Below are 25,194 nucleotides of genomic sequence, written 5' to 3'. Positions count from 1 at the left end.
ACATCCATAAGATGTCGGTGGCGGAGATGCATATGTTGAGATGGATGTGTGGTCATACGAGAAAGGATCGGGTGAGTAGTGGAATAATTAGGGCAAAAGTAGGGGTCACATCTATTGCGAATAAAATGAGAGAAAACCGACTAAGGTGGTTTGGCCATGTGAGACGTAGAGCGCTTGATGCGCCGGTTAGGAGAACCGAAGAGTGGCAAAGGGATGTAGTGGTGAGGGGTAGGGGAAGACCTAAGCAAACTTGAAGGAGGGTGATCGAGAGTGATATGAGTTTACTGGGAATTGAGGAAAATATGGTAGTGGATAGGACGGAGTGGAGTGAGCGAATTTGTGTCGCTGACACGACTTGATTTCACGGTTTTATATGATGGTTCATGTTAGCCGATCCCGAATCATTTCGGGACTAAGGCTTTGTTGTTGTTTGTTGTTGTTGTTGTTGTTACATGTAACATACTACAAGAAAATAATAGTTTACTAATGACAATTTACCAACGACACATATGTCGTGGTTAGTACAAACAACATACCTACAATTTACATACAAAATCATTCAACCAACAACGTAAACAAATACACCCATAAATGACTTACCAAGACATATATTACCAACGACTTTTGTCGTTAGAAATTTTAATAATTTTGTTTTCCCACTCTTTTTCTAAAATTCCCTCTATGTTATTTTACTTTTCCATCTATTTTTTTTTACTTTCACCCTTTGCCCTAAAAACTTACCTCTTAACATTTTACCTTTTACTCATTTAGTACTTTCTCTATTTCCCTCAAAACGTAACTAGGGCGGGGAATACCCGTACCCGTCGGGCCCAATCCTGACGGGGTGGGGATTCTCCGCCCCGTTTGTTAACAGGGACGGGGACCAATATGGTCCCCGTAGGTGAGTATGGGGCGAGGCCGGGAAATGGTATCCCCGCCTCGCGGGGATCCCCGATTATAAATGAAATGCAAAAACATTTACTTAAAATGTAGATATGGAAGATCGAACTTCTAACCAACTAAAACGTCATCAAATGTCTTAACCATCCGGAACCATTCCATTTCTTGTTAACCATTCTTAGTAAGAAATATTATAATGTTGAAATATTAGAATTTTTAAACAATCGATAAAATAAGATTCAGATTCTTATCTCTTTGTTCTTTCGAGATACGCAGACTCCACTCCGTTCTTCTCTGCTTCCTTTCTAGGGTTCTATCTCCACACTCCACTCCATCGCGGCCACCACCTCGCACACCGCCACCACCACCTCGCACCGCCACCTTGCACATGACGCGGGAAACATGGAGCGGCTTCGCTTCTCCTACTCACTCTCCACTCCACCACCTCCTCCACCTCTCGATCTCCACCTCCTCCACCGCCGCCTCCACCTCTTCGCTTCTCCTACTCGGGTAAGTTTTCTAAACTCTGAAGTTTTATATTTGCAGTTCTAAACATTGTCCACGCTTTTCACACTTCCATTCCAGATTTCAGCGTTGTAGTTCAACTCTGACCTTCTTTCTGTGTGGCACTTCAATAGTTGGAGCATACCCTTCTGCAGCTCCTCTTCAGTCGATAGACCTGCTCCTTCAAACTATATCATCTATTTGTTGTCGCAATCTCATCTGTTCTGGGTATGCTCTACTGGTTCTTCAGTTTCTTTGTTGTGGACCTCTCATTTATTGCAAATTTAATTTGAGATTCATGTTTGTTTATTAAGTTTTGTAATTTCATTGAATTTAATTAGTTTGTAATATCCTTATATGTTCATTTAGGTCCACTTACAGTAGGACCCTTATATATCTGATTTGATTTGTTAATTAGTTGGTCATCTCTCTTAATTCCCATCCACACCACAAACTTAATCTAAATATCTCTATTCAATTCAACTCTCTTAATTAGATATCCAAAAGCCCTGTAATATGACTCCTGATTCTCTTATGCTTGAAGGGTGCAGCTCACAAATCTCTGGGCTTTGATAATTGCCTAAACTCCAGCTGATCCTTTTTTCTACAGACTGCTGGTAGCTAAGTGCTATATGGCCGCCAGTTTATTGCTTGTGAACATGACACTTAATGTTGATAACTCGTGATATTTTTCAAGTTATGTGCTAAGTGCTACATGGCCACCAGTTTATTTCTTCAAGTTATGTGCATTATTTTTCAGGGTACATGCTTTGAGCTTTTCAATAAAGAAGCACTTTATGTTATAGACTGGGGATGAAACATGTGAAGGGTATGCTTCTGTATGGACCCCCTGGTACGGGAAAAAAACTCATGGCTCGTCAAATTTGGAAAGTCTTGAATGGGAAGGAACCAAAGGTTTGAAAATAACTTTTTTGTGCATTATTCGTGGCTTACTAAAGAACAAATGAAAGAAACTTCCTCCTAGTGCCATTCAGTATTGATATACTTTTTATCTCCAGTTTCAAATCAAGAGTTTCCATTTCTGTTTGTGTACCATCTACTAAAGTTTCATGTGGCTCTTCTGGTTCATTTAATTGTGATCCCTAATCATTAATTTCATGATTTACTTTGATTTGAGACCTTTAGAAGAGTTTTATGTGTGTTAAAGTTTTAATAGGATGGCGCTTTGTCATATATGAATTTGATTGAAAACTGAAATTTAAAGTCTTGATTTGAAACTGAAGATAAAGAGTATATCAATACTGAATGGCATTAGGAGGAAAATGAAAAGCTTCCTCTTTTTATGCTCTTTCTTTTGACATGACTAGTTTAACAACTTTTTTTGCACAATTAATTATTATTTAACTCTAAATCCATACTATAAAATGCCTTGGTGAAAACTTTGCAAGATTGTTAATGGCCCTGATGTCCTGAGTAAGTTTGTTGGTGACACTGAAAAAAATATAAGAGACATGTTTGCTGATGCTGAAAATGATCAAAAGATTAATGGTGAGGACCTTCATGATTTGATAATAGTTTCTAGGCCTTTTTACCATCGTTCCATAACTATAATGGCATCCTATCCTTTTATTTTTCAGGTGATCAAAGCTATTTGCTTGTCATAATTTTTGATGGGATTGATGCTATTTGTAAGGTATGTATCCTAAATGATAACTAGCATTTAATGTTGTAGCTCACCAGTAGTAGGATTAAAATAGTTGTGATAGAGCAAAACATGCTTATACGTAGATGTTTTACTTTATTATAATCCTCTCATGTGGTAGAGCAAAACATGATTGTGTTTGTTGGATCTCAAGGTTGAATGTGGAAAAGGATAATCACAAAGTATCCTCTCATCTTAAGTTGTTGGATCCTCTCATCTTAAGTTGTTGCCCTGAAACAATTCACAAAGTATCTTTAAGATGGACTAATGGATGGCTACGTAGTAATGATGAGTAATTAGGTAGTAAAAATGAATTAATAGAGACGGGTTTTTGGTAGGAAAAGTGGGTGCAATTGTTCAATAAGACTGACAAGGTGCTGAAATGTACAATTGAATGGTTAATATAGCACAAGGAGAACGGAAAAACCTTATTCCTGTGTCAGCTAACCTTTATAGAGCATGTGTTATGGGTCCATTCGGGAGAATTTCACTTTCAAAGTCCGACCTGACAAATATGTATTTCCTGAGACCATATTTGTTAAATGAAGATTCTACTCATGACTCGAAATCCTCATTTTATGAATGGGGAATCGTGAATGCTTGGTTTTGAATAGTGTTTATACTCATGATTGCTTGCTGAAGGAGTTTGTGTACTACTTATGTATTTATTGCTTATGTTTGATGGTGTATTTAAGAATAGGAAGAGGAATATATGACCTCATTCTGATTTTACAGTAAAAAGGATCGACAGGAGTTCATGATAGTATTGCGAACCAGCTACTTACAAAGGTTGGTAAACAATTTCACATCTCATTTAGGTTATCATACTCGATGTTTGTTTATTTTTTATGTAACAATAATAAGACTGTCAGTATGACCAAAATATTACTTGTGTTTGCAGATAGATGGTGTGGAGTCACTAAATAATGTCTTGCTTATTGGAATGACCAACAGAAAGGATTTACTTGATGAAGCACTTTTGAGGTTTATCTCTCTACATTGATTTTCTATGGATGTTTGCTATCTATTGTGTCATGTTTGTCTAAAACTATTATGTCATGTAACCTTGAATAGCAAATGATAGTGGAAGGTGTTTGGCTGAAAGCCTATTCTGAGTTCAGTGATTTTCTTAATTTATTGGAGGTTTAGTCACTTATTAAGTTATTAGATTAAACGAGGAGATACATAGCACATATATGTCATATCTAGTGCATTGATTTTGATGTTTTAATTAGCTGATGAATTTATATTCATATTCATATTATTGTTATTATTATTTTTGTGTGTGGCTAAGGAAATTAAATAAATAATAAAATGAAATAATCATGTAATTTCATAAATTTATTATTTTGACTATATAATATTGTATTAGTCAGCATAACCTTTTCTTCAGGTCATTTCCCGTACTTGCAAACTGTAATGGTTCTTTTCTAGACTTTATTTTTTAAGTTCTTTCAAGAAGCTTGTAATGAATGTAGGGTGATGCTGATATCTTGAAGTTCTTGTTGTGCTATTATCGTTCTATTTGGATTCCCATTCTGAAATAGCAAAGTTGCTTTGTCATTGAACATGTTTTAGATAGTCGTGGACACTTGCTGGTAGCACTGGGTATGGATTATGGCCTTCTATGGTTCTTATCTCTGAAATTTTCCAGAAATTGTCCAGACTTTCATCTTAGCAAACTTCTGTTATTATTACATTAAGAGGTACTTATTATTTGAACCTCTTTCTTTTACCCAAGTACAAGATAAATGCATGGAATGGCATCTTCATGACAAGATTGTCAAATTAATTATGATTTTCTTTCTGATTTTGCAGTGTATTTGGAGGGATGCTTGTTCTTCATTTTCCTTAAGGAGTGGTGTGGTTGCAGGTCCTCTTCAGTTGTGGTGGTTGAGCAATATCACGAGTGAGTGGGAAAGGGTTGAAATGCTCCATGAATCAAGGAAAGTACTTTATGCTCAAAAACTAGAACATTAAAGTAATTTTGGATATATTGTGTGATTATTTTGGATATATTATGTTATTAGTTTGATGACTTGATTAGTATTTTTTATTATTTTGGTGTATGGGATATAATTTATTAGTTTTAAAATTATTTAAATATTATATAAAATTGATGATTTATTATTGCCAATGACAATATTACAAACGACTTTCATCTTATTGAATTTAGAAAACACATACAAACAATTTCCCGACAACACATGTTAGCAACGACATAGCAACACCTGAATTACCGACGACTTACAAACGATACATATATTTCTAAACTGGCGCTAAATATTATTTACCGACTGTCCACCGACGACAAAGTTGTCCCTATTTTTTGCGCCAATTAATTTGGTGCCAAATTCACGTGAAGATTACTGACGGTATTGCCGATGACATATATATTAGCAATGACTTAACGACAACATACGTCGTGTCCAATAACGACACCAGTTAATTCTTCTGGTTGGTCACTTACAACACCAATGCCAATGTCGTCGCTAATGCAAATGATAATGATTTTGTCATTGGTAACTATTTTCCCAACAAGCAATCTGACTACGACATGAGTTTCGTTTGTATGTCATCGGTAACCGATATTACCTACGAAAATCTTGTTATTACCGATGACATTATGTCGTATGTAAACGTTCGAGTAAAATCTCCTGATTTCTCCTAAAATACAAGATGGTCAAAGCCATAATGACAGAGAACTCTAAACGACATGATTTTGGGATTAAACATGAACTATCTACCATTGCAAACGAAGTGTCCACTAACTTCTCAACTGTGTTTCACGAACAATGAAAATAATAGAAAAGAAAATGGTTAATAATCAACCAATAAATAGCAATCTAAATTGATTGCCTCTAAAGAAATCAACTCGAGATCAAAGAGAGTAAACGAGAAAGGTAATTATTTGAGTGGAAGTCGGAAGAATATTTTCTCACTATCTCTTCAGCCCTTTAGAATTTTGGTTCACTACATTACATGTAGTATAGAGTGTATTTATATTCCTTTTTGCAAGTTGTTAACTCCTAACAATTAATTTGTTGTTTAACTTTGCATAAATCATGAATTCATTTTGTCATCAATTCTTCTCTTAGAAAGAATAACGTTTTGTCATAATTTCTATCAATTACCATTATTCCTTCAAGAAGGAATAACGGTTGATGACATCAATGTAAATAAGGATGTTATCATATTTTAATTAGTGTTATAATCACATTACATTTACTAATTAATTTAGGAACATTATTTTTAATTATATATATATATATATATATATATATATATATATATATATATATATATAAAAGTGAAAAGTACAAATATAAACTTTGTGGCTACATTTGTTTTCGATCGGCACATTTGTGGTTTAAAATTTTTGGTATCTTGAGGTTCATTCTGCGAGCAAACATAGGCCAAATGGACTAATGGTGTTAATAGTCAAAAGAAAAAGAGTTAATTTTGTCCCTATATTTATTTATTTTATAAATTAACCTCCTTATTATCTAATTATCACAAACAAACCCTAAAATAAAAAATAAAAATCATATGCACCATCTCCCCCATCTCTCTTTATTTTCTTTATTTTTCTTCTTCTTTCTCCCCTCTTTGTTAATTTCTCTTTCTAAAATCAATTTAATTTCCATCTCTTTCTAAATCTAATCTTTAATTAGCTTACTACTCTAAATCTATGACCAAAGTATCCCAATTTCCGAGAAACTAGAACATCAATGTGGTAAGTCGTGCATATTTATTTATAAATTCAAATGAATCCATTAAAATCAAAACTTCTTTCTCTCTTCCCACTCTCTCCTTTCCGCATGGAATAAGATCATTGTTTTCTCTTTTGCTTTGCAGCTCCTCTCCTACTTACTGTTACTTCCAGAGCGTGAGACATTGGGGAAGACTTCCTCACCAAGTTCTGATGGAGGGGACAAGAGCTGAACTTCACTACAATTACTGTTTTGCCACTCAACTATTTACTGCTTTGCCATTTACTCTAATTACTCTACTATCCTTTCTTTATTTGTTCCTACCTTACCCCTAGGGTTCCTTAGTTGTTGGTAACCCTAATGAGGTCTTTTAGTCTTTTGCTTTCTTTTAGAAGCCTCCATTATTTTGTAATCTCCTTATTTTGTAATGATTGTCAAATTTTGATGATATTAAACTTTGAAGCCTCCATTGGAGCAAGGATTTCATCCTTAGGGTTTCTTCAACCTTCAAGTTAAGCTTGAGAAGATTTTATTCTTTCTGAGCTTAAGATTAAAACTCTCAGTTCGACTTTAATTCGCATCACAAAATATTGCAAGAAAAACTATCAGATTACTCAAATCAATTAACCAGATTTAAATCTAAATTAGACATAAAATATTACAAACACAATCAAATCATGAAATACTAAATTGACTCGAATCTAATCCAGTTGTTGTTCCATAATTAGTTCCAATTAAACTGATCAAATTCAACCATTGCTTGATGTTCATATTTATTATTGATAGAAAAATAAGTCTCTATGGAACCGTTTGAATCAACAGCTCAAACTGATCGTTAAGGCTCGATCATAGATCTTAGGTCTAATACATTACCAGCTCTTTGAACTTGTTCATCAAAGTAGATTGGCTCCGTGAAATTTCTTAGTGTCTCACCAGGTCCATAAACTTGCTTATTTCGTATCACCAGCTCCATAAACTTGTTTATAAAAATAGATTAGCTCCCTGAACTTTGCAAGTGTCCTAAACTTGCTTATTTTGTAACAACTAAATACAAAAACTTATTAAACCTAAATTCTAAAAATGCATCTGGATTTATTTGAGATGTAATTTTTTCTCTTCTTATACCTTTCAACCTATTATAAGAGTTAGTATTGCAGGTTTGAGAGATCGAGTGGATGAGAATTGAGAGTTAGTATTATGGTTTTTATATTTATTTATTACCAAATAAGCAAGTTTATGGAGTTGGTGAGACACTTATAAAGCTCATGAAGCTAATTTACTTTTATGGACAAGTTCAAGAAGTTGGTGATACAGAATAATCAAGGTCAACGAGCTAAAGTTCAGGGAGCCAATCTACTATTATGAACAAATTCAGGGAGCTGTTGATGTATTAGACCAGTTTAATTTAAGGAGTTCTCTCACGTAATCAAGAGCCTTCCTTATTAATATAGATAGAAAAATAATTATGCACAGTTGAAACTGCCATATAAAGATAAAAAAGAAGTTAAGCATCCAAATTTGTAATAAGGTGATCTATTAATAGCAATGTTATCAGAACCGGATCGGATATCAAACTAGATTTATAACTAGGTCACGGATCATTTGGTCTGACCGGATAGTTCGGATCGGTCGAACCCAATGACATAATAAATAAATAAATAATATTAAATATATATATAATGAATTTAAAGTTATTTTCATAAATAATATATAGACAATACATCAATATGTAAATAATATGAGATATAATAATAAAAAATATAATTTAGAACAACAACAAATTAAAATAAAAAAATAGAAAAAACATAAATGATATATATCTAGGTATAATAATAATATAGTGGAGTGAATTGGTCCTTTTCAAAAAGTAAAAATTTAATTGGCTGTCTCATGAATTCCTAAGAAAAAAATCCCACACCCGTGCACAGAGGCAAACATTTCAAAATAGTTTTTAAATTTGTCCCACATCGGATACATAAAGACAAACATTTGAATGTAATGGTTATAAATACAACACCTTGCAAAACCAGTAAGGAAGTCAAGTCAAGGTGAGCGGCACAGCTGCTTACCATTGATTATTTTATTTGAACCTGGGTCAAAGAGGTTGCTGGTTAAACCGCCGGTTCTCGGTCTAACTCTTGTTTTGTCCGTTTTATTGTATTTACAACAAACAAGTGTCACTCGGACTGAAGATCTAGCCGGTTCTCAGTTTCACCGGTTGAACCGGTTGGTTTGGTTCGAGTTTTATAATATTGATTAATAGACAAAAGGAGTTCTTAGATTTATTAATTAGTTCAAAATCCATTAAATGATTAGTTGCTTCATATTATAGTTTTTATTATAACTAATTACATGTCTCAACATTATGGTACTTTTTCTGCAAATGAATCTCTCTTAATTTTAATTATATAGTTTCAGGAATTATTTTTTTTTTGGAGGTGGGACAGGTATCCACACAGTTTGGGATAGTAACTCTTATCAAACCCTCACTCAAATTTAACCTTCCAATAATTGTTAATTAATTAATATATGGCTTAATACATCAGTTGCTTCTGAATTTGTCCAAAAAAAATTGATTGATCCCTATAATTACATGATGTCTCATTAGTCCTTAAACTTGCTTAAAGTGTCATGAGTAAGTCCCTAAATCTATAAAAATGTCATAAAAATGTACAAAATAGAAAGTTAATTTGTTTCAATGACATAAATATGATAAATATTGAACACAATAGACAAATTGCAACACAATGCAAAGAGTATTTGTTTAGAATGTAAACTGAGGAAGCTTTAAATAGCTTTACAGTGAACAGAAATCCAAAAACAGAAACTAACGTATCCCACATATACAGGAAACGTGATTACAGCAAAGACCAAATCAAACTCTAACTTATTCCTAGTTTTTAGGAACTTATTGTTAACAGCAAAGACTACTTCAAACAAGAATACACGTTACTTAACAAAGACTACTTCAAACACGAAGACACGTTACTTAACAAAACTCTCCCCTAAACTAAACTTGCTTACAGCAAGTTAGTTTATACCCAAGCTGCTTCGAACACCAAGTGCTTATCTAAGCTTCTCAAATTGATCAAGTTTTAAAGGTTTTGTCATGATATCTGCAACTTGCTCATTCGTGCCACAATATTCCATTTTAATTGACCCATCATTTGCAAGATTTCTTAAAAAATGAAATCGTACATCAATATGTTTGCTTCTCCCATGAAGTATCGGATTCTTTGCAAGTTTAATAGTAGAAGAATTGTCACAGAGAACCTTCACATAGTCAATTTTTGTACCTTCAATTTGTTTCAGAATTCTCTACATCCAGACACATTGACACGCACATGAGGCAGCAGCTATATATTCTGCCTCTGTAGTTGACAGACTCACTACAGGTTGCTTCTTGGACGCCCAAGCTACAGCTCCTCCACTTAATACGAAAGCATATCCTGATGTACTCTTTCGATCATCTATATCACCAGCATAATCACTGTCCGTATATGCCATTAACTTAGTTGTGCAGCCTCGTTTGTAAACAATGCCAAAATCAGTAGTACTTTGAATATATCTCAAGATTCTCTTAGCTGCTAACATATGTATCTCCATTGGTTTTGACATAAATCTTCTTATGAGACATACACTGTACATCAAATCTGGTCTTGTGACAGTCATATATAGCAAGCTTCCAACAATCTGCTTGAATAAGGTTCCATTTACTTGAGTGCTTTCCTCCTCCTTTGATAGTTTGTTTCCTGGAACAATTGGATTTCTGACTCCATTGCACCCTTTCATCCTGAATTTTTCAAGCATTTCACTGGCATATTTCTTCTGGCTAATGAAAATGCCATTTACTCCTTGATGAACTTCCACTCCTAAGAAATACTTCATTTCTCCTAGATCAGTCATCTCGAACTCATTCTTCATAGAGTTTTTGAAATTTTGTATCATAATCAAATCATTGCCTGTAAAAACAAGATCATCAACATAGAGACTTATAATTAGAATCTTGTTGTTCTCCTGTTTTACAAACAAGGTAGGATCACAACAGCTTCTTTCGAACCCTTCTTTGACGAAGTATCCTTTAATTCTACTAAACCACGCCCCTGGAGCTTGCTTTAAGCCATAAAGAGCTTTGTTTAGTTTGTATACTTTGTTCTCCTCTCCCTTAACTTCATAGCCCTGTGGCTGAGCGACGTAGACGTCTTCTTTGAGTTCTCCGTGAAGAAATGCGCTTTTAACGTCTAGTTGAAACAGCTTCCAACCATTTTTCGCTGCTACTGCAATTACCATGCGAATAGTATCCCATCGTGCTACTGGTGCAAAGACCTCATTATAGTCAATTCCCTTTTCTTGAGCATACCCTTTTGCCACAAGGCATGCTTTACATTTGTCAATCTCTCCATTTTCGTTCAGCTTGGTTCGATACACCCACTTGACACCTATCACCTTCACTTCCAAAGGAGCCTTTACAAGTTCCCAAGTTTGATTTTTCTTTATTGCTTCAATTTCAAGATCCATTGCATCCCTCCATTTCTTCAATTTTGCTGCTTGTTCATAGAAAATGGGATCAGCAGATATACATAGAGCAAAGTTTTGTACCTCATCTTCAGAGAATCCTTCTCCACTTGTGTAATCTTCTAAGTAGGCAGGAGCTCTTCGTTCTCTGATTGAGAAAGATGAATTAGAGGTATTGTTGGGGCTGGAATTCAGTGAGTTAGAGCTGGAACTTGCTGAATTTGGAACATCACTGTTGGAGCTTGAATTTTCTGCGTCATTGGAGGTGATGTCTTCATCTACATCTGTTGTATTTTCTTCATCTAAATCTGCTTCTTCATCACTTTCATCTCCTTGATTGTATGCTTTTTCATATTCTTCTCCCCAATCAAGTACATCAGTAGTCTCCTCTTTTGTTTTTGCCCAATCCCATCTTTCATCTTCTTCAAAAATGACATCTCTGCTGATGGTTACTTTCTTTGTGAGAGGATTAATCAGCTTATATCCTTTGGACTCCACACTGTAGCCGATTAGGACTAATTTCTGGCTTTTTGCGTCTAACTTCAATCTCATAGCATCAGGTACATGAACATTTCCAATGTAGCCAAAGACCCTGAAATATTCAATGTTAGGTTTCAAATCGCTCCAACATTCTTCTGGAGTTTTATTTTTCACAGAGGCAGTGGGACTCCGATTGAGAATGTGACATGTCCACTTCGCAGCATCTGGCCAAAGCATTTTGGTCATTTGTTTTTCTTCAAGCAAGCATCTCACCATATTGAGGATTGTACGGTTTTTACGCTCCGCAACTCCGTTTTGCTGAGGCGTATACGTTGTAGTAAGTTGTCTTCTTATGCCTTGTGTTTTGCAAAATTCTGAAAATTCTTTGGAGTTGAATTCTCCTCCTCTATCTGTTCTTAAGCTGCACATTGATAGACCACACTCTTTCTCCACCATTATTTTGAAATTTTTGAAAGTCACAAAAGCTTCACTCTTTTCGTTCAGAAAATAAACCCACAGCTTTCGACTAAAGTCATCTATGAATGTTAATATGTACCTCTTTTGACTGTAGGAGGCAGGCGAAATAGGACCGCAAATGTCTGAGTGTATGAGCTGTAATTTCTTTGTGGCTCTCCAATTACTCTTCTTTGAAATGGCTACTCTGTGTTGTTTTCCCATCATGCAACTTGTACATTTTTTTGTTGGGGTTTTGATGTTTGGCAGCCCTCGAACCATCTCTTTGTTGTGCAGCAATGCTAGATTTTTATAGCTCAGATGCCCAAATCTTTGATGCCAAATTTCACTCGATTCTTCAATTTGTGCGTTGAAGCAAGAAGGTGATTTCATGAGAATGTTTGCAATAACTACAAACATTTTGTTTGCTATCATTTCGCTTTTCATTATAACACCACGAGTCGGATGATATAACTTGCACACTCCATGTTTGATAACAATGGTGATTCCTCGTTCTTGTAATTGACCTATACTCAGCAGGTTATTACGCAATTCAGGTACATAAAAAACATCACTCACAATTTGGATTTGGCCTCCAACTTCGAGCTTGATACTCCCTTTCCCCATCACCATCAGCTTGGAATCATTCCCAAGTTTAACAGAATGCTTAAAAACTTCATCAAGTCGTGTGAACCACTCTTTGTTTCCTAACATGTGGTTCGGACATCCAGAATCAAGAAACCAGATCCCTTTCCTTTTGTCTTGCTTGAGATCAACTTGCGCCATTAACAACATCTCATCTTCATCATCAATCTCGGCATAGTAAGCCCGTTTCTCTGAATATTGACATTCATACTGAAAATGTCCCAAATTGTGACATTTATAGCATTCAATAGCAGATTTGTCAAAGAACGATCTGCCTCTGCCTCTTCCTCGACCTCTAAACGTGCCTCTGCCTCGTCCACTTCGGTCTTCATGTGTAACTTTCAATACTTGATCTTCTTCTACAGATCCTTTCATCCTTTGTTCGTGAATTAAAAGGCTGCTTTGGAGTTCATCCACAGTTAAAACATCAACATTATTTGATTCTTCAATTGAACATACCACGTAGTTGAATTTTGGAATTAAGGATCGAAGAATCTTTCCTATGATATCAGCTTCTTTGAGACTTTCACCACATGATTTCATCCTTTTGGCAATTGAGAGTGTTCTTCCAAAATAGGCATTGACACTTTCCCCTTCTTTCATCTTCAGAATTTCGAATTCAGTTTTTATGGTTTGAAGTTGTGCTCTTTTAACCCTTGTTGACCCTTTAAATTTCTGCTTCATCGAGTCCCAAATCTGCTTGGATGTATCATCGTTCAGAATGGTTTCCATAATTTCTCTGTCAATAGCTTGATAGAGATAATTCTTCACCTTCTTGTCTTTCAATTGCTGTTCTGCAATAACTTTAGTCTCTGCTTCTGATGGCTCTCTTCCTGCTAGAATCTCTGTTATTCCGTCTTCTACTATGCTCCAGAATTCCTTTGCTCGAAGGAAATTCTCCATCAATTTTGCCCAATGTTCATAGAAAGCCATCAAATGTTGGGATAGCTGGTTGCACAAAACCATTATTGTTGCTTTCTGCCATCTCTTCACACTCTTCTCTCGTGTTTCTCTCACACCCTTCTCTCTCAATCAGGCCTGTTCTGGCTCTGATACCAAATGATAAATATTGAACACAATAGACAAATTACAACACAATGCAAAGAATATTTGTTTAGAATGTAAACTGAGGAAGCTTTAAATAGCTTTACAGTGAACAGAAATCCAAAAACAGAAACTAACGTATCCCACATATACAGGAAACGTGATTACAGCAAAGACCAAATCAAACTCTAACTTATTCCTAGTTTCTAGGAACTTATTGTTAACAGCAAAGACTACTTCAAACAAGAAGACACGTTACTTAACAAAGACTACTTCAAACAAGAAGACACGTTACTTAACAAAATAGTCATTTATTTTTTAAGTTTTGAACTTTTTTTACCGATTTAGATAAATTGCAATGTATGTCACTTTAAACAAGTTCCAGGGACAAATGGATCACTGTAAGCAAGTTGAAAGGGCCAATTAGAGGCGTGCATCAGTTCGGTTTAAACCACATACCGAATCGAACAGAGTGAATTCGGTTTTTTAAAACACAATTTGGTTCGGCATCGGTTTTCATTTTAAGTGTATTTCGGTATTCGGTTCGGTTAGACAGAAAATATGAAAAAACCGAACCGCACCGAATTACACATATTTTACATTTATATATATAGATACACATATATATTTGATTATACAAGTTTAATTTTTTTTAATATTGATGAGATAATAACCCAATATAGATATATTTTGGAAATATTTAAATTTTTGTTGTTGTTGAAGTAAATTTAATTAGAAAATATAGTGATTTTTATTTGTTGTTTGTTATTTGTTATTTTTAACTTAACTTGGTTTATTCGGTTTAAACCGAACCGAACTGCATATTTCGGTTTGGTTTTAATTCGGTTTTATCTATTATTCGGTTCGGTGTCGGTTTGAATTATTTTGATTATTTCGGTATTCGGTTTTTTCGGTTTGGTTCGGTTTTGTACTGATACACACCCCTAGGGCCAATATGTTATTTTAAACAAGTTGTGGGGTTAATGAGACATCATGTAAGTTCAGTGGCTAATCAAACTCAAACTTTTTCTTATCAACCACTGGTTTGCTGAAAAGGCTACTTTGCCGACCAAAACATTTTCTGTCAGTAAAATGAAACCTTGGTTTGCTGATATTAAAATGGTGATCCCAGTGTTTGGCATAATAGGAATAAGCATTTTTTTTTCTAAAATTGAGCTGATACACCCTCAAATTGTAATAAAAGGACATATTCTTTAAAATTATGAAAATTTAAACACTTACTTAATCTAGAAAAAATAAATTATCATAGGATCAATCCTTAAAATACCAAAATTTAAGGGTATAATTATGTGATAAAACTTCAATTCAAAATAAAAAACTTTATATTTGATATTTTGGAGGCAAATGAGATTTGGTTTATTTATATAGAATACTGAAATACCTGATTTCAATCACTTTCTCTTGAGGGTTAGTTGTTGCTATTTCTGTTATGGAATTTGATTGGAGTTTTGGTATCAATCTCGAGGGTAAATTAAACTCATGGCCACTGAACTTTATCCATTTTAACATTGTGGCCAATGAACTTCAATTCTGAAGAGTATTGCCAACAAACCACGTAAACCCTAATCTGTAATCTGATTTCCGCTTCCTAGCTATTCTCCTTCTGCCCGTGGACTAGCCAACATAAGGTTTGTGAACCACGTAGATCTGTGTTTTGGTTTCTGGTTTATTTATCTTTCACTAAATTTGCACAACATATATATATTGAATTTCTGAAAATAAAATAAATTAAAAAATACCTTGAGCAAGGGAAGATGAACATAATATAACTACGCATAAAATGAAAATGAGGGATTTCAGTGCTGGCTTCACCATTTTAATATGTTAATGATATTCAAGTTGTATAATTTCTTGTACATAGACAATGGAATTGGCACAAATTTATAGCAGGCTAAATGACTAATTTTGGAATAATTTCTTTTGGATTTTCAATATCCACAAACAAGATTGTATTTGTTATTATTTTATTTGTTAATATAAATAAGTTGAGATTACATGAGATTTTTTATCCTTTTTTTAGAACTATGAGTGCCAGAAAGTTAATTAAAAAAACAAAAGCAAATTTCTGAAAAAAAGAGTTAAAGCAAAATGAACTAGTAAATTAATAATTGGGGTTGATTAATTAGATTTTAAAAATTAATGAAGTTTTTAATTTAAATTCAGTTTAATTGTGAAAGCAAAAAGTAGTAGTTAATAGAGCAAAATCTTCATATAATATCATTATAGTTTTTTCATTCGGAACCTGTCATTTTTTCAAATGTTTTTTTTTTTGTATCACGTGAATTTGGATGCTTTAAAAGTGAGTTTTTATTGTATTTGACCATTAATTAATTAATTAGGCCAAGAAGCAAAATTAATGGTCGAAATCCATTGATTAGGTAAAAAAAATAAAAAACAATTTATGAAAAATTAGGTTAAAACCACGTGAAAATCACTAAATCGAATTTTTGAGGCTCTAGACGACGAAATTAGACCAAAATAGAGTGGAACCCACCATCATCTTAGTTTGTGGGTTTTAAAATAGGGTCCCGAGACGCCGAAATCCTAATAATAAGTTAAAATCTATTAATCAGGTAAAAAAATAATAAGTTATGGAAAATTAGGTTAAAACCATACGAAAATCACTAAATCACATATTTGAGGCCCTACGCGATAAAATTTGACAAAAATAGGGTGGGATCCACCATTTTAGGTTGTGGGTTTTTCCTATTGGCCCGTTTCCGATAAAAGCAGGGTCCCAAGACACCGAAACCCTAATCCTAATTTAACACTGTTCTGTTTTTTTTATATTCCTAAAAGGGTTATTTTGACCTATTTGATCTCAAACTAAACATTCTGTTAGCGATATTTTTGAAATATGCTACTTTCAACCTTGTCACGTGTGTGGTTAGGGTGCGGGCGTGCCAGAGAAATTATTTCTCAATTATGAAAGACGGTTAAGTTTGTGAAATTGTGCGCCGAAAACATGAATTCTAATTGAAGCGATTGGCGAGGGACCCAAGGATTGAAAAAGTCCCTCTTGGGTCTCTAGCGCCGTTATAAAAACTTTGCTAGATTAATTATTTTTATTTAAGCTAAGCGTATAAATTGAAGATGGGTAAAAATAAAGAAATTAAAAGTGCGAAATTGACACGGGATTTGGTGAAAAAATTGGTATTTTATTGATTTGATCAAGGTTTGAATACATATGTTCAAAAAGCATGAAATTGAAAATGAATTACAATTGAAAATTTTTTATACTAAACATATAGACAACCAATTGAATTGGGAAAAAACAAATCAATACAAGGAATTGAAATGCAATTAAAATAAAATTGAAATTCAACGACATACTCGGAGCCACAATAGCTATCTCGGCTGGACGTTGAATTTTGGTGTCAGCTTGAAGTTCTCGGAGCACTGCGGTTGGTCGGGCCCGTATGGTATACGATCTTGGCAATGTCAAAACGTGTGGTAGACAAATGGGGCATATTTAACCTTTGAATTCGGTGGGCTCGTTTGAGTGCTTAAGAACACGGAATTGGACAAGTAAATAGGCTAAATTTAACTTCGGGAGGTCAGGAACAAACTTCTGTAAGGGATCGAAGGCTAAAACAGACTCTAAATAGATGAAATTGAGTTTTGAATACAACTGGACGAATCTGGAAAATTCTGGGAACAGACTATCTAAAAGAATTTGGGCTGTAAAGATTGGCTTGTAACTATAGTTTCTGTGCACGGAATTGGGAAAATAAATGTACTAGATTGAAATTCAAGACGTCAGGAACAACTTTGTTGAAGGGATCGAAAGCAAAAAATGAACTTAAATAGACGAAATTGAACTTTGAAAATACTTGGACGAATCTGGAAAAATTGAGTTGCAAAATAATTATAGCTAAGGAATTGAGTAAACTAAAGGCTTAGGAATGCTAAATTGAATTGAAAAACTTGAAAAGAGGCTTGAATTAAAGCTACAGCATACTAAAAGAGATAGAAAAAGAGCTAGAAAAAGGAAATGAGAACTAAGAACTTGAAGAACAAAGAACAAAAACTAGGAATTAAACATTGGAGCTTTGAGAGGAGGTTTGTGTATTGAATGAGTGTGTTTGAGTTGAGTGTGCGAGGGTCTATTTATAGTTTTTTGGAAGGGCATTTTGGGTAATTAATTATCAACTAACCCTTATTTTTCTCTCTAACTTTGCCCACTAACTTGCCACCTCACTAACTTCCTCAACCTCCACCAACCACTACCAACTTCCATGCCACATCACCCCACTACCTTGTGGTTAGAGAGAATTTTAAGGCTTGGGCCTAGATGTGGGGATGGGATAGGCTTCGTAGGTTAGCTCTTGGTTGTGTTCGGGTGCATTTGGAGAAGTCGGGTGGACCGAAACGGGCTCCGAGCGAGGACTGATCTCTCATTTGTCGTGCTGACTTCCAGCTCGCCGAGCTGGAGGTTAGTTTACATATATATATTTATTTTTATTTTCCATTAATCATTATTATTTTTCTAGAAAAAATAGAAACTATACCCTAAAATTAAACCCAAGCTTTCTATATACATAAAATAAAATTTATTTTATTTTGGGCCAACACATTCAAAACCCCAACCCTAAACATCTCAAATTAATGGTTCCAAATAGGGTTCGGAAACCCTAAGCCCTAATTTCGCATGTGTCGCTCTCTCCTTTTTCATTCCTAACCATGCGTTTTTTGAAATATCTTTTTTCAGTATCAAGTGAACTTGGATGCTCTAAAAGTGAGCTTATTATTGCATGCCAACCATTAATTAGGTCAAAAAGTAAAATTAATTGTGGAAATCCATTAATTAGGTTAAAATAATAATAAAAATAATTCATAGAAAATTACGATAAAACCACACGAAATTTACTAAATCGAATTTTGAGGCCGTATATGATGGAATTAGGCCAAAATAGGATGGAGCCCACGACCATAGGTCGTGGGTTTTCTCCGTTGGCCCGTTTCCAATGAAAATAAGATATCGAGATGGCGAAAAACTCTAACCCTAATTTGACACTTTTCCATTTTTTTTATATTCCTAAAAGGATTATTTTTTACCTATTTGATCTCAAACTAAACATTCAAAGCCCCAACCCTAAACATCTCAAATTAATGGTTCAAAAGGGTCTGGAGACCCTAAGCCCTAATTTCGCATGTGTCGCTCTCTCTTTTTTCATTCGTAATAGGACGTTTTTTCAAATATCTTTTTTCGGTATCAAGTGATTTTGGATGCTTTAAAAGTAAGGTTATTATTGCATGTGAACCCTTAAATAATTAATTAGGTGAAGAAGCAAAATTAATGGTCGAAATCCATTAATTAGGTCAAAAAATAAAAAATAATTCATGGAAAATTAGGTTAAAACCGTGCGAAAATCACTACATCGCATTTATAGGCCCTAGATGATAGAATTAGGCCAAAATAGGGTGGCCCCACCGTCTTAGATTGTGGGGTTTGCCTATTGGCACGTTTTCGATGAAAATAGGATCCCGAGATGGGAAATCCTAATTCTAATTTAACACTTTCTGTTTTTTTATATTCCTAAAACGGACGTTTTTGACCTATTTCATATCAAACTAAACATTCAAAACTTAACCCTGAACATATCAAATTAATGGTTCAAAATAGGGTCCGGAAACCCTAAACTCTAATTTCGCACGTGTCGCTCTATTTTTTTCATTTTAACGAGGCATTTTTTTAAATGTTTTTTCCCGGTATGAAGTGAATTTGGATGCTCTAAAAGTGAACTTATTATTACATGTCTACCATTAATTAATTGATTAGGTCAAGAAGTAAAATTAATGGTAGAAATTCAATAATTAGGTCAAAAAAATAATTCATGAAAAATTAGGTTAAAATCATGCGAAAATCACTAAATCGCATTTTTGAGGGTCTAGAGGACAGAATTAGGCCAAAATAGGGCGGGGTCTCAGTACCATAGTTCGTGGAATTTGCTTGTTGGTATGTTTGCGATGAAAATAGGGTCCCAACACGTTGGAACCCTAACCCTAATATGACACTTTTTTTTTTGGTTTTTTTTAATATTTCTAAAAGAGTCATTTTTAATCTATTTGATCTCAAACTAAACATTCAAAATCTCAACCCTAAACATCTCAAATTTATGGTTCAAAATAGGATCCTGAAACACCAAGTCCTAATTTCGCACGTGTCACCTTTTTTTTATTCCTAACCAGGCGTTCTTTCAAATGTCTTTTCAGTCTCCTATATTTACATGGTGTCCTAACCGCTGTGTGGATAGCTTTGCAAATCTTTCTTTTAGCTTGCATGTTGGCTACCACGAATGGAATGAACCCCCCTGATGCTATTCGTGAGCTGCTCCGGCAGGATAGGATGGGAGTGGTGTTTCCATTCCCTGAAGTTTTATCATAGTGGGTTAATATCTATATATAACCATAAAGAAATCAAAGTTTCTTTGCTAAATCAAAGTTTCTCTTGTTTGTTTGTGTAGGGAATACACAGTTCATATGAATGATACGCAACGTTTAATGGAAGAGGTTGAGGCTTAGTTGTTTTTGTTGCTTTTGTTGTTGTTGTTATTGCTGTTATAGGTCTATAGTTTTTGGAGAAGTATCAATTTAGATTCCACTTACAAAATAGCATCAATATAGGCTTAATGTTTTAAAAAAGTACAAATTTAAGCCTCGATAATGGAACGAGACACGATTTTGATATTATTCCGTGTCCAATTGATTTTCTAGGAACAGTACAAAAAAAAAACTTTCAGGGACGAAAAAAATCGTCCCCAAAAACATAAAATTTTGTCCCCTATACTTATAGGGACAATTTTCTCGTCCTCATTTTTTGTCCTTGTTTCCTCCGTCCTTGATTCTATTGGGGACGAAAAAATTGATGTCGTCCCAGTTTAGAAGCACGACTGTCGTCCTGCTCTTAAGGACGACTGTCGTCCCCGTTCCTAGGGATGACATGTCGTCCCTATTGAGAGGGACGACATTTTGTCCCCGTTCCTAGGGACGACTGTCGTCCCTATAACTAGGGACATCATTTTGTCCCTGTTCTTTGGGACGACTGTCGTCCCCATTTATAGGGACAACATTTCATCCCAGTTCCTAGAGAAAACATTTCATCTCCGTTTATAAAGACGATTGTCGTCCCCGTTACTACTAGGGACATCATTTTGTCCCTGTTTTTTAGGACGGCGATCGTCCTTGTTCATAGGGACAATATGTTCCCCTGAGAGTGCTACTATATCCATTCAGACAAACCCATTCTGTAAAAGATATCCCTGAAATTTGAATGACCTTACAAGAAAAGAAAAAGTAAGTTTCACATCCTGTATAATCTATCAACATCAATAAAATGCTTGATAGTACTTATCTTAGATATGAAAGCGCAACAAATATTACAATCATGTTGAATACCAATTGTTTGATAACAGTGGAAAAAATGTCGAAAAAGAGAGTAACATATGTATATACTAGTTAAAAAAGATTGATCAAATATATATTGAAACAAATATGAGTCAATGTTACTATCACTTATAAAAGAATTTTTGGAAATAAAGAGGTTTATGGCAAAGTGATGGTGCTGTAATATCAACAAAAAAATATACCATCAGAGAATAATGTTAAAAGAAAAAATATCCTATAACTACTAGTGATCCACCAACATATAGCCACTCTACGACAAAATGAATTTAATCTACTCTACTATACATATATGCTGCTAGAATAAACTCCTTTTAGATGGAATCTAGTTATTCATGTTGGTGTTATTAATATGCAGATTATGTTTAACAATTTGGTTGGAGATTGATATTTAGAAACTGTTTCATCAGTCAGTTTCATCTAGCTTAAGCTTAAATAGCTTCAATTCAAGTCATGAACTCATACAGTAATAAGGCAAGGTGCTGACCTCTTTAAATACATGCTATATAGATAGGGCTGTCACAACAGAAAATGGAAGAGCTTCATGATCGTGAGCGAGCAACTCGTTTATTTACTAACGAGCTCATTAATTATGTTCCTAAATTTTGCTCAAAAACATCTCATTAATCATGTTCATAACCTACGAGTTTTAGAACCTACCAAACTAATGTTTCACACAGAACTAGCTAGTTTTGTATTTGAAGAAATAGCTTGTTAATGAACACTAACCGTATAGTCGAGCTTGTTCATAAGCTTGTTCACGAACCTTTGTTCAAAAACATCTCACTAATTGTGTTCATAATCTACGAGTTTTACAACATATAAAATTAAAGTTTCACACGGAACTACGTACTTTTACATTTAAAAAAAATTTAGTTCATAAACATTAACGTTATATTCAAGATGAGAAGAATAATAAAAAACTAGTTGAACACGTGGACTCAGATCAATAGCGTAAACAATATGAGGCCTTATCACTTAATCCAACATAACTGGTAAGAATTTTCTTTCTTATCACTTCAAAATTACATGCAATTCTCCATAATTAAAGATGAAAACTTGAAGAAATACTAAAAAAATCATCTTCCATATTAAGTTTAGAATTTAAGATACTAGTTTCCTAACTTTATAGCTAAAAACGTTCGACCATCTGTCAATAACATTCCCAATATTTGAATAGATTATAAAACTAGCAAAGCTATTACTTCACATCTGTAATTGAAGACCATACAGCATCAGAGAAGACTCTTCTCCATTTAATTTAAAGAATACTAAACAATTTCAGTCCCATTAGGCAGATCAACACAAGAACCAGTTCTACAGCCAAAAATTCTATAATAAAAAGAATGAGAATAACACTCCAAATTTAGAAATGAATTAACTAATCACCTAAACATCAAGGCGTCCTTTCACAAATTCAACAACTTGAGCCAGATCTAAATTCAAAGCTACAAATTCAGCAGTGCAGGGTATTATACACAAGGGTATAATTTCTATAATCTACAACTTACTTTTTGCATCATCTTCTCCTAAAAGTTAAGACCATGCAAGTATAAAATTTATGGCTTCTGTTCCGAAATCAATAGATGAACAACTGCACTTCAAATTTAGAAGAAAAGGCAACATTCACTTGCTTAAGGAAAAGCTTAATAATATGTACCAGTATCTCATAAAAGAGGATTGCATTTCTTTTCTTGCTTCTTCCTTCCACAAGTGGCATCCAACTTACTACTTCCTGCTCTCTCTTTTTCTTTTGATTCATAAAGTATTGGTTCAAGTACTTCATTACCACTCTGCAACACAAATTGAACAAACTTAACAGAGGCTGATTCATAAGAATTAGGCAGGTAAAATGAAACAACCCCTTATTAACTTACGTGGTTTTTGCACACAAGCCATCTGCAATCAAATATTTATGAGATAAGAACTCTATTTTCTATGAAAAAAAAATGAGCTCATTAATTTGAAGCCAAGTACAAATTAAATTGAAGTACTACTTACTCCAGTCCTGGTTATCTCTCTCACTTGAATTTGTATCCTGGTTAATAAAGGGGAAAAACATAAAAAAAGGCGGAAATTTTTCATTTCTGCAGGTCTTTTGATCTTAAAATATGTCAACCAAAAATCTCACCATTTTAAGGTGGAAGCTTTACATGATGAATGCGTAACTCATTTATGAAAACTGAGATCAGAATCTTGCTCCTTATCAGGAGACTGGTCTTTCTCTTCTCTTTTAGATCCGAGTCTCGCTCTATCCAAGTCAGGCATTTTAGGTCTTTCAAAACACCTCAGTGATTTAGTACACTGAACATGTGTTTCTAGAGCAATTCCTGTTTGCTCTAGAGATCTAACAGCAGTATGAAATCCTGATACGTTCTATACATTCTCTTGAGGTTCCACATCTTATAGTGATTTCTATCAATATTCCACTTGGCTGTCAGATAAAATAGAGGAACTCATAAGCAAATTCTGTGTTAGTTAAAAAAAATTGATATCACAATAATGGTATTTGCAAACTTTATTGTACACATCAATCATGGTTTAAAATAGAAAGTAAGAACAAGGTTAAGAGAATTTAATCATCAATCGTTGTCTTTTGTTAATAATTTGTTAGAACTCTAAATCTGGAATTTATTTGTATCTTAGTATCTAAATATAAAAGGAGACACAAGAGAAAGCATTTGCACCTCTCACAAAACTGCAAGAAGAACCTTGGCTGTAGAAATTGGAGTTTATATTTTCTGAAAACTGATATGTAACTCTAAGCCAAGAAATCATGAAACTGATCTTCATGCTGCATATGGGCCTACTATTACCATTACAATGCTCTATTCCTTATCACCAAGGAAATATCATAGCAGAAATACAAAATAAATCAGCTTTTGAGTTCAAAGTACACGGAAAATGCTAATATACCATGGTTATTTTGTTGAAGAAAAGGTAAACCTTACCTGTTGAAGACATGTTAAACCTTATTTTGTTGAGTTCAAACTCCAAAATCCTGCAGATTAATACAATTACCACTATCAATTAAGAAAAAGAGCAAAAGAAAAAAATCAATTCCATCAAATAATCAAACAAAAAAAACAAGAAACAGCAAGTATTATTACTCTATCTAGGTAGGCAATTACCTTTTGTCACCATAATTCAGTACATCATCAACCAGTGTTGTAATCATTCAACCAATTGCAAAACCAAAGCCAGACTAAACTTCTTGTGGAAGACATAAAACCAAAAAACATCAAAATCAAGAAGAAATATTAATATCTAATTAGGAGATTTTGGAATTGAATAAACCCAAAAGGAGGAAGAGATTGAAATTGACAATGATTTGGAGAAAACCATAGCCAGCAAAACCCTAAAGACCAGCCTGAATTTTTTTACCTGACGCCATCATGAAGCACTAACTTGCTCTTGTGACTGACGCGGAAATAAGAAATCACCTGCATCCTCTGTACTTGTTCGCCCGAAATAAGGAAGAAGAAAAGGAAGAAGTAAGAGAGAGAGAGAGTGGGGTTTTTATTTTACCGTTAAAATCACAAATGCCACTCGCCAAATACCACCAGAAACCCTAGTGCAGGAAGAAACTTCATACGTGGTCGTTTAGAGGGAATAATCGGCTGAAATAATACTAAAAGAATGAGGGCATAGTTGGAAGCTGAAAATTTTAAAATTGAAATCAATTGATTTCAGTTCCAAAGTTCCTTTTGCCACCGAGAATAATATACAGACTTTCAAATTGTCCCCAATTGTATTATCAAATAGTATTAGAGACAATATAAATTTTTGTCTCCTTTAATAATTTAATAATGTTAATAGAGGACAATACAATATAATTGTCTCTAAGGATTT

The 25,194-nt window shown here is 34.2% G+C and overlaps 1 protein-coding gene and 1 long non-coding RNA gene across 8 annotated transcripts; one reads left to right on the top strand and one right to left on the bottom strand.

Annotated features, from left to right (window-relative positions):
• The first annotated feature begins 1,133 nt into the window (after nucleotides 1-1,133).
• On the top strand, nucleotides 1,134-5,139 carry LOC136207971 (uncharacterized). 4 transcript variants are annotated; one of them, XR_010676990.1, is made up of 9 exons: nucleotides 1,143-1,410; nucleotides 1,539-1,632; nucleotides 2,165-2,319; nucleotides 2,814-2,913; nucleotides 3,003-3,058; nucleotides 3,803-3,856; nucleotides 3,969-4,051; nucleotides 4,646-4,773; nucleotides 4,886-5,139. It is a non-coding gene; the product is annotated as an uncharacterized lncRNA (long non-coding RNA). The 4 variants fall into 4 exon arrangements; XR_010676992.1 differs by having other exon boundaries at nucleotides 1,134-1,410; nucleotides 2,165-2,913; nucleotides 4,546-4,773; XR_010676991.1 differs by having other exon boundaries at nucleotides 1,135-1,410; nucleotides 1,949-2,913.
• Nucleotides 5,140-22,499: 17,360 nt separating this feature from the next.
• Nucleotides 22,500-24,864, bottom strand: LOC136209324 (uncharacterized). Of its 4 annotated transcripts, none has more exons than XM_066000763.1 (8): nucleotides 24,727-24,864; nucleotides 24,474-24,555; nucleotides 24,294-24,343; nucleotides 24,030-24,176; nucleotides 23,474-23,776; nucleotides 23,344-23,380; nucleotides 23,220-23,241; nucleotides 22,500-23,135 (listed from the first exon to the last, which is right to left on the bottom strand). In XM_066000763.1, exons 2-5 carry the CDS (start codon nucleotides 24,518-24,520, stop codon nucleotides 23,682-23,684), a joined length of 339 nt encoding a protein of 112 aa, XP_065856835.1. In that variant the 5' UTR covers nucleotides 24,521-24,555; nucleotides 24,727-24,864; the 3' UTR covers nucleotides 22,500-23,135; nucleotides 23,220-23,241; nucleotides 23,344-23,380; nucleotides 23,474-23,681. The 4 variants fall into 4 exon arrangements, 3 of the variants coding, with proteins under 3 accessions (XP_065856835.1, XP_065856838.1, XP_065856836.1); XM_066000766.1 differs by having other exon boundaries at nucleotides 24,474-24,552; nucleotides 24,727-24,857; XM_066000764.1 differs by having other exon boundaries at nucleotides 24,474-24,547; nucleotides 24,727-24,857.
• Between the last annotated feature and the right edge of the window lie 330 nt (nucleotides 24,865-25,194).

The sequence above is a fragment of the Euphorbia lathyris genome, chromosome 10 (assembly GCF_963576675.1).
Source record: "Euphorbia lathyris chromosome 10, ddEupLath1.1, whole genome shotgun sequence".
NCBI classification, from domain to species: domain Eukaryota; kingdom Viridiplantae; phylum Streptophyta; class Magnoliopsida; order Malpighiales; family Euphorbiaceae; genus Euphorbia; species Euphorbia lathyris.
This window is presented reverse-complemented; position numbering and strand designations above follow the sequence as displayed.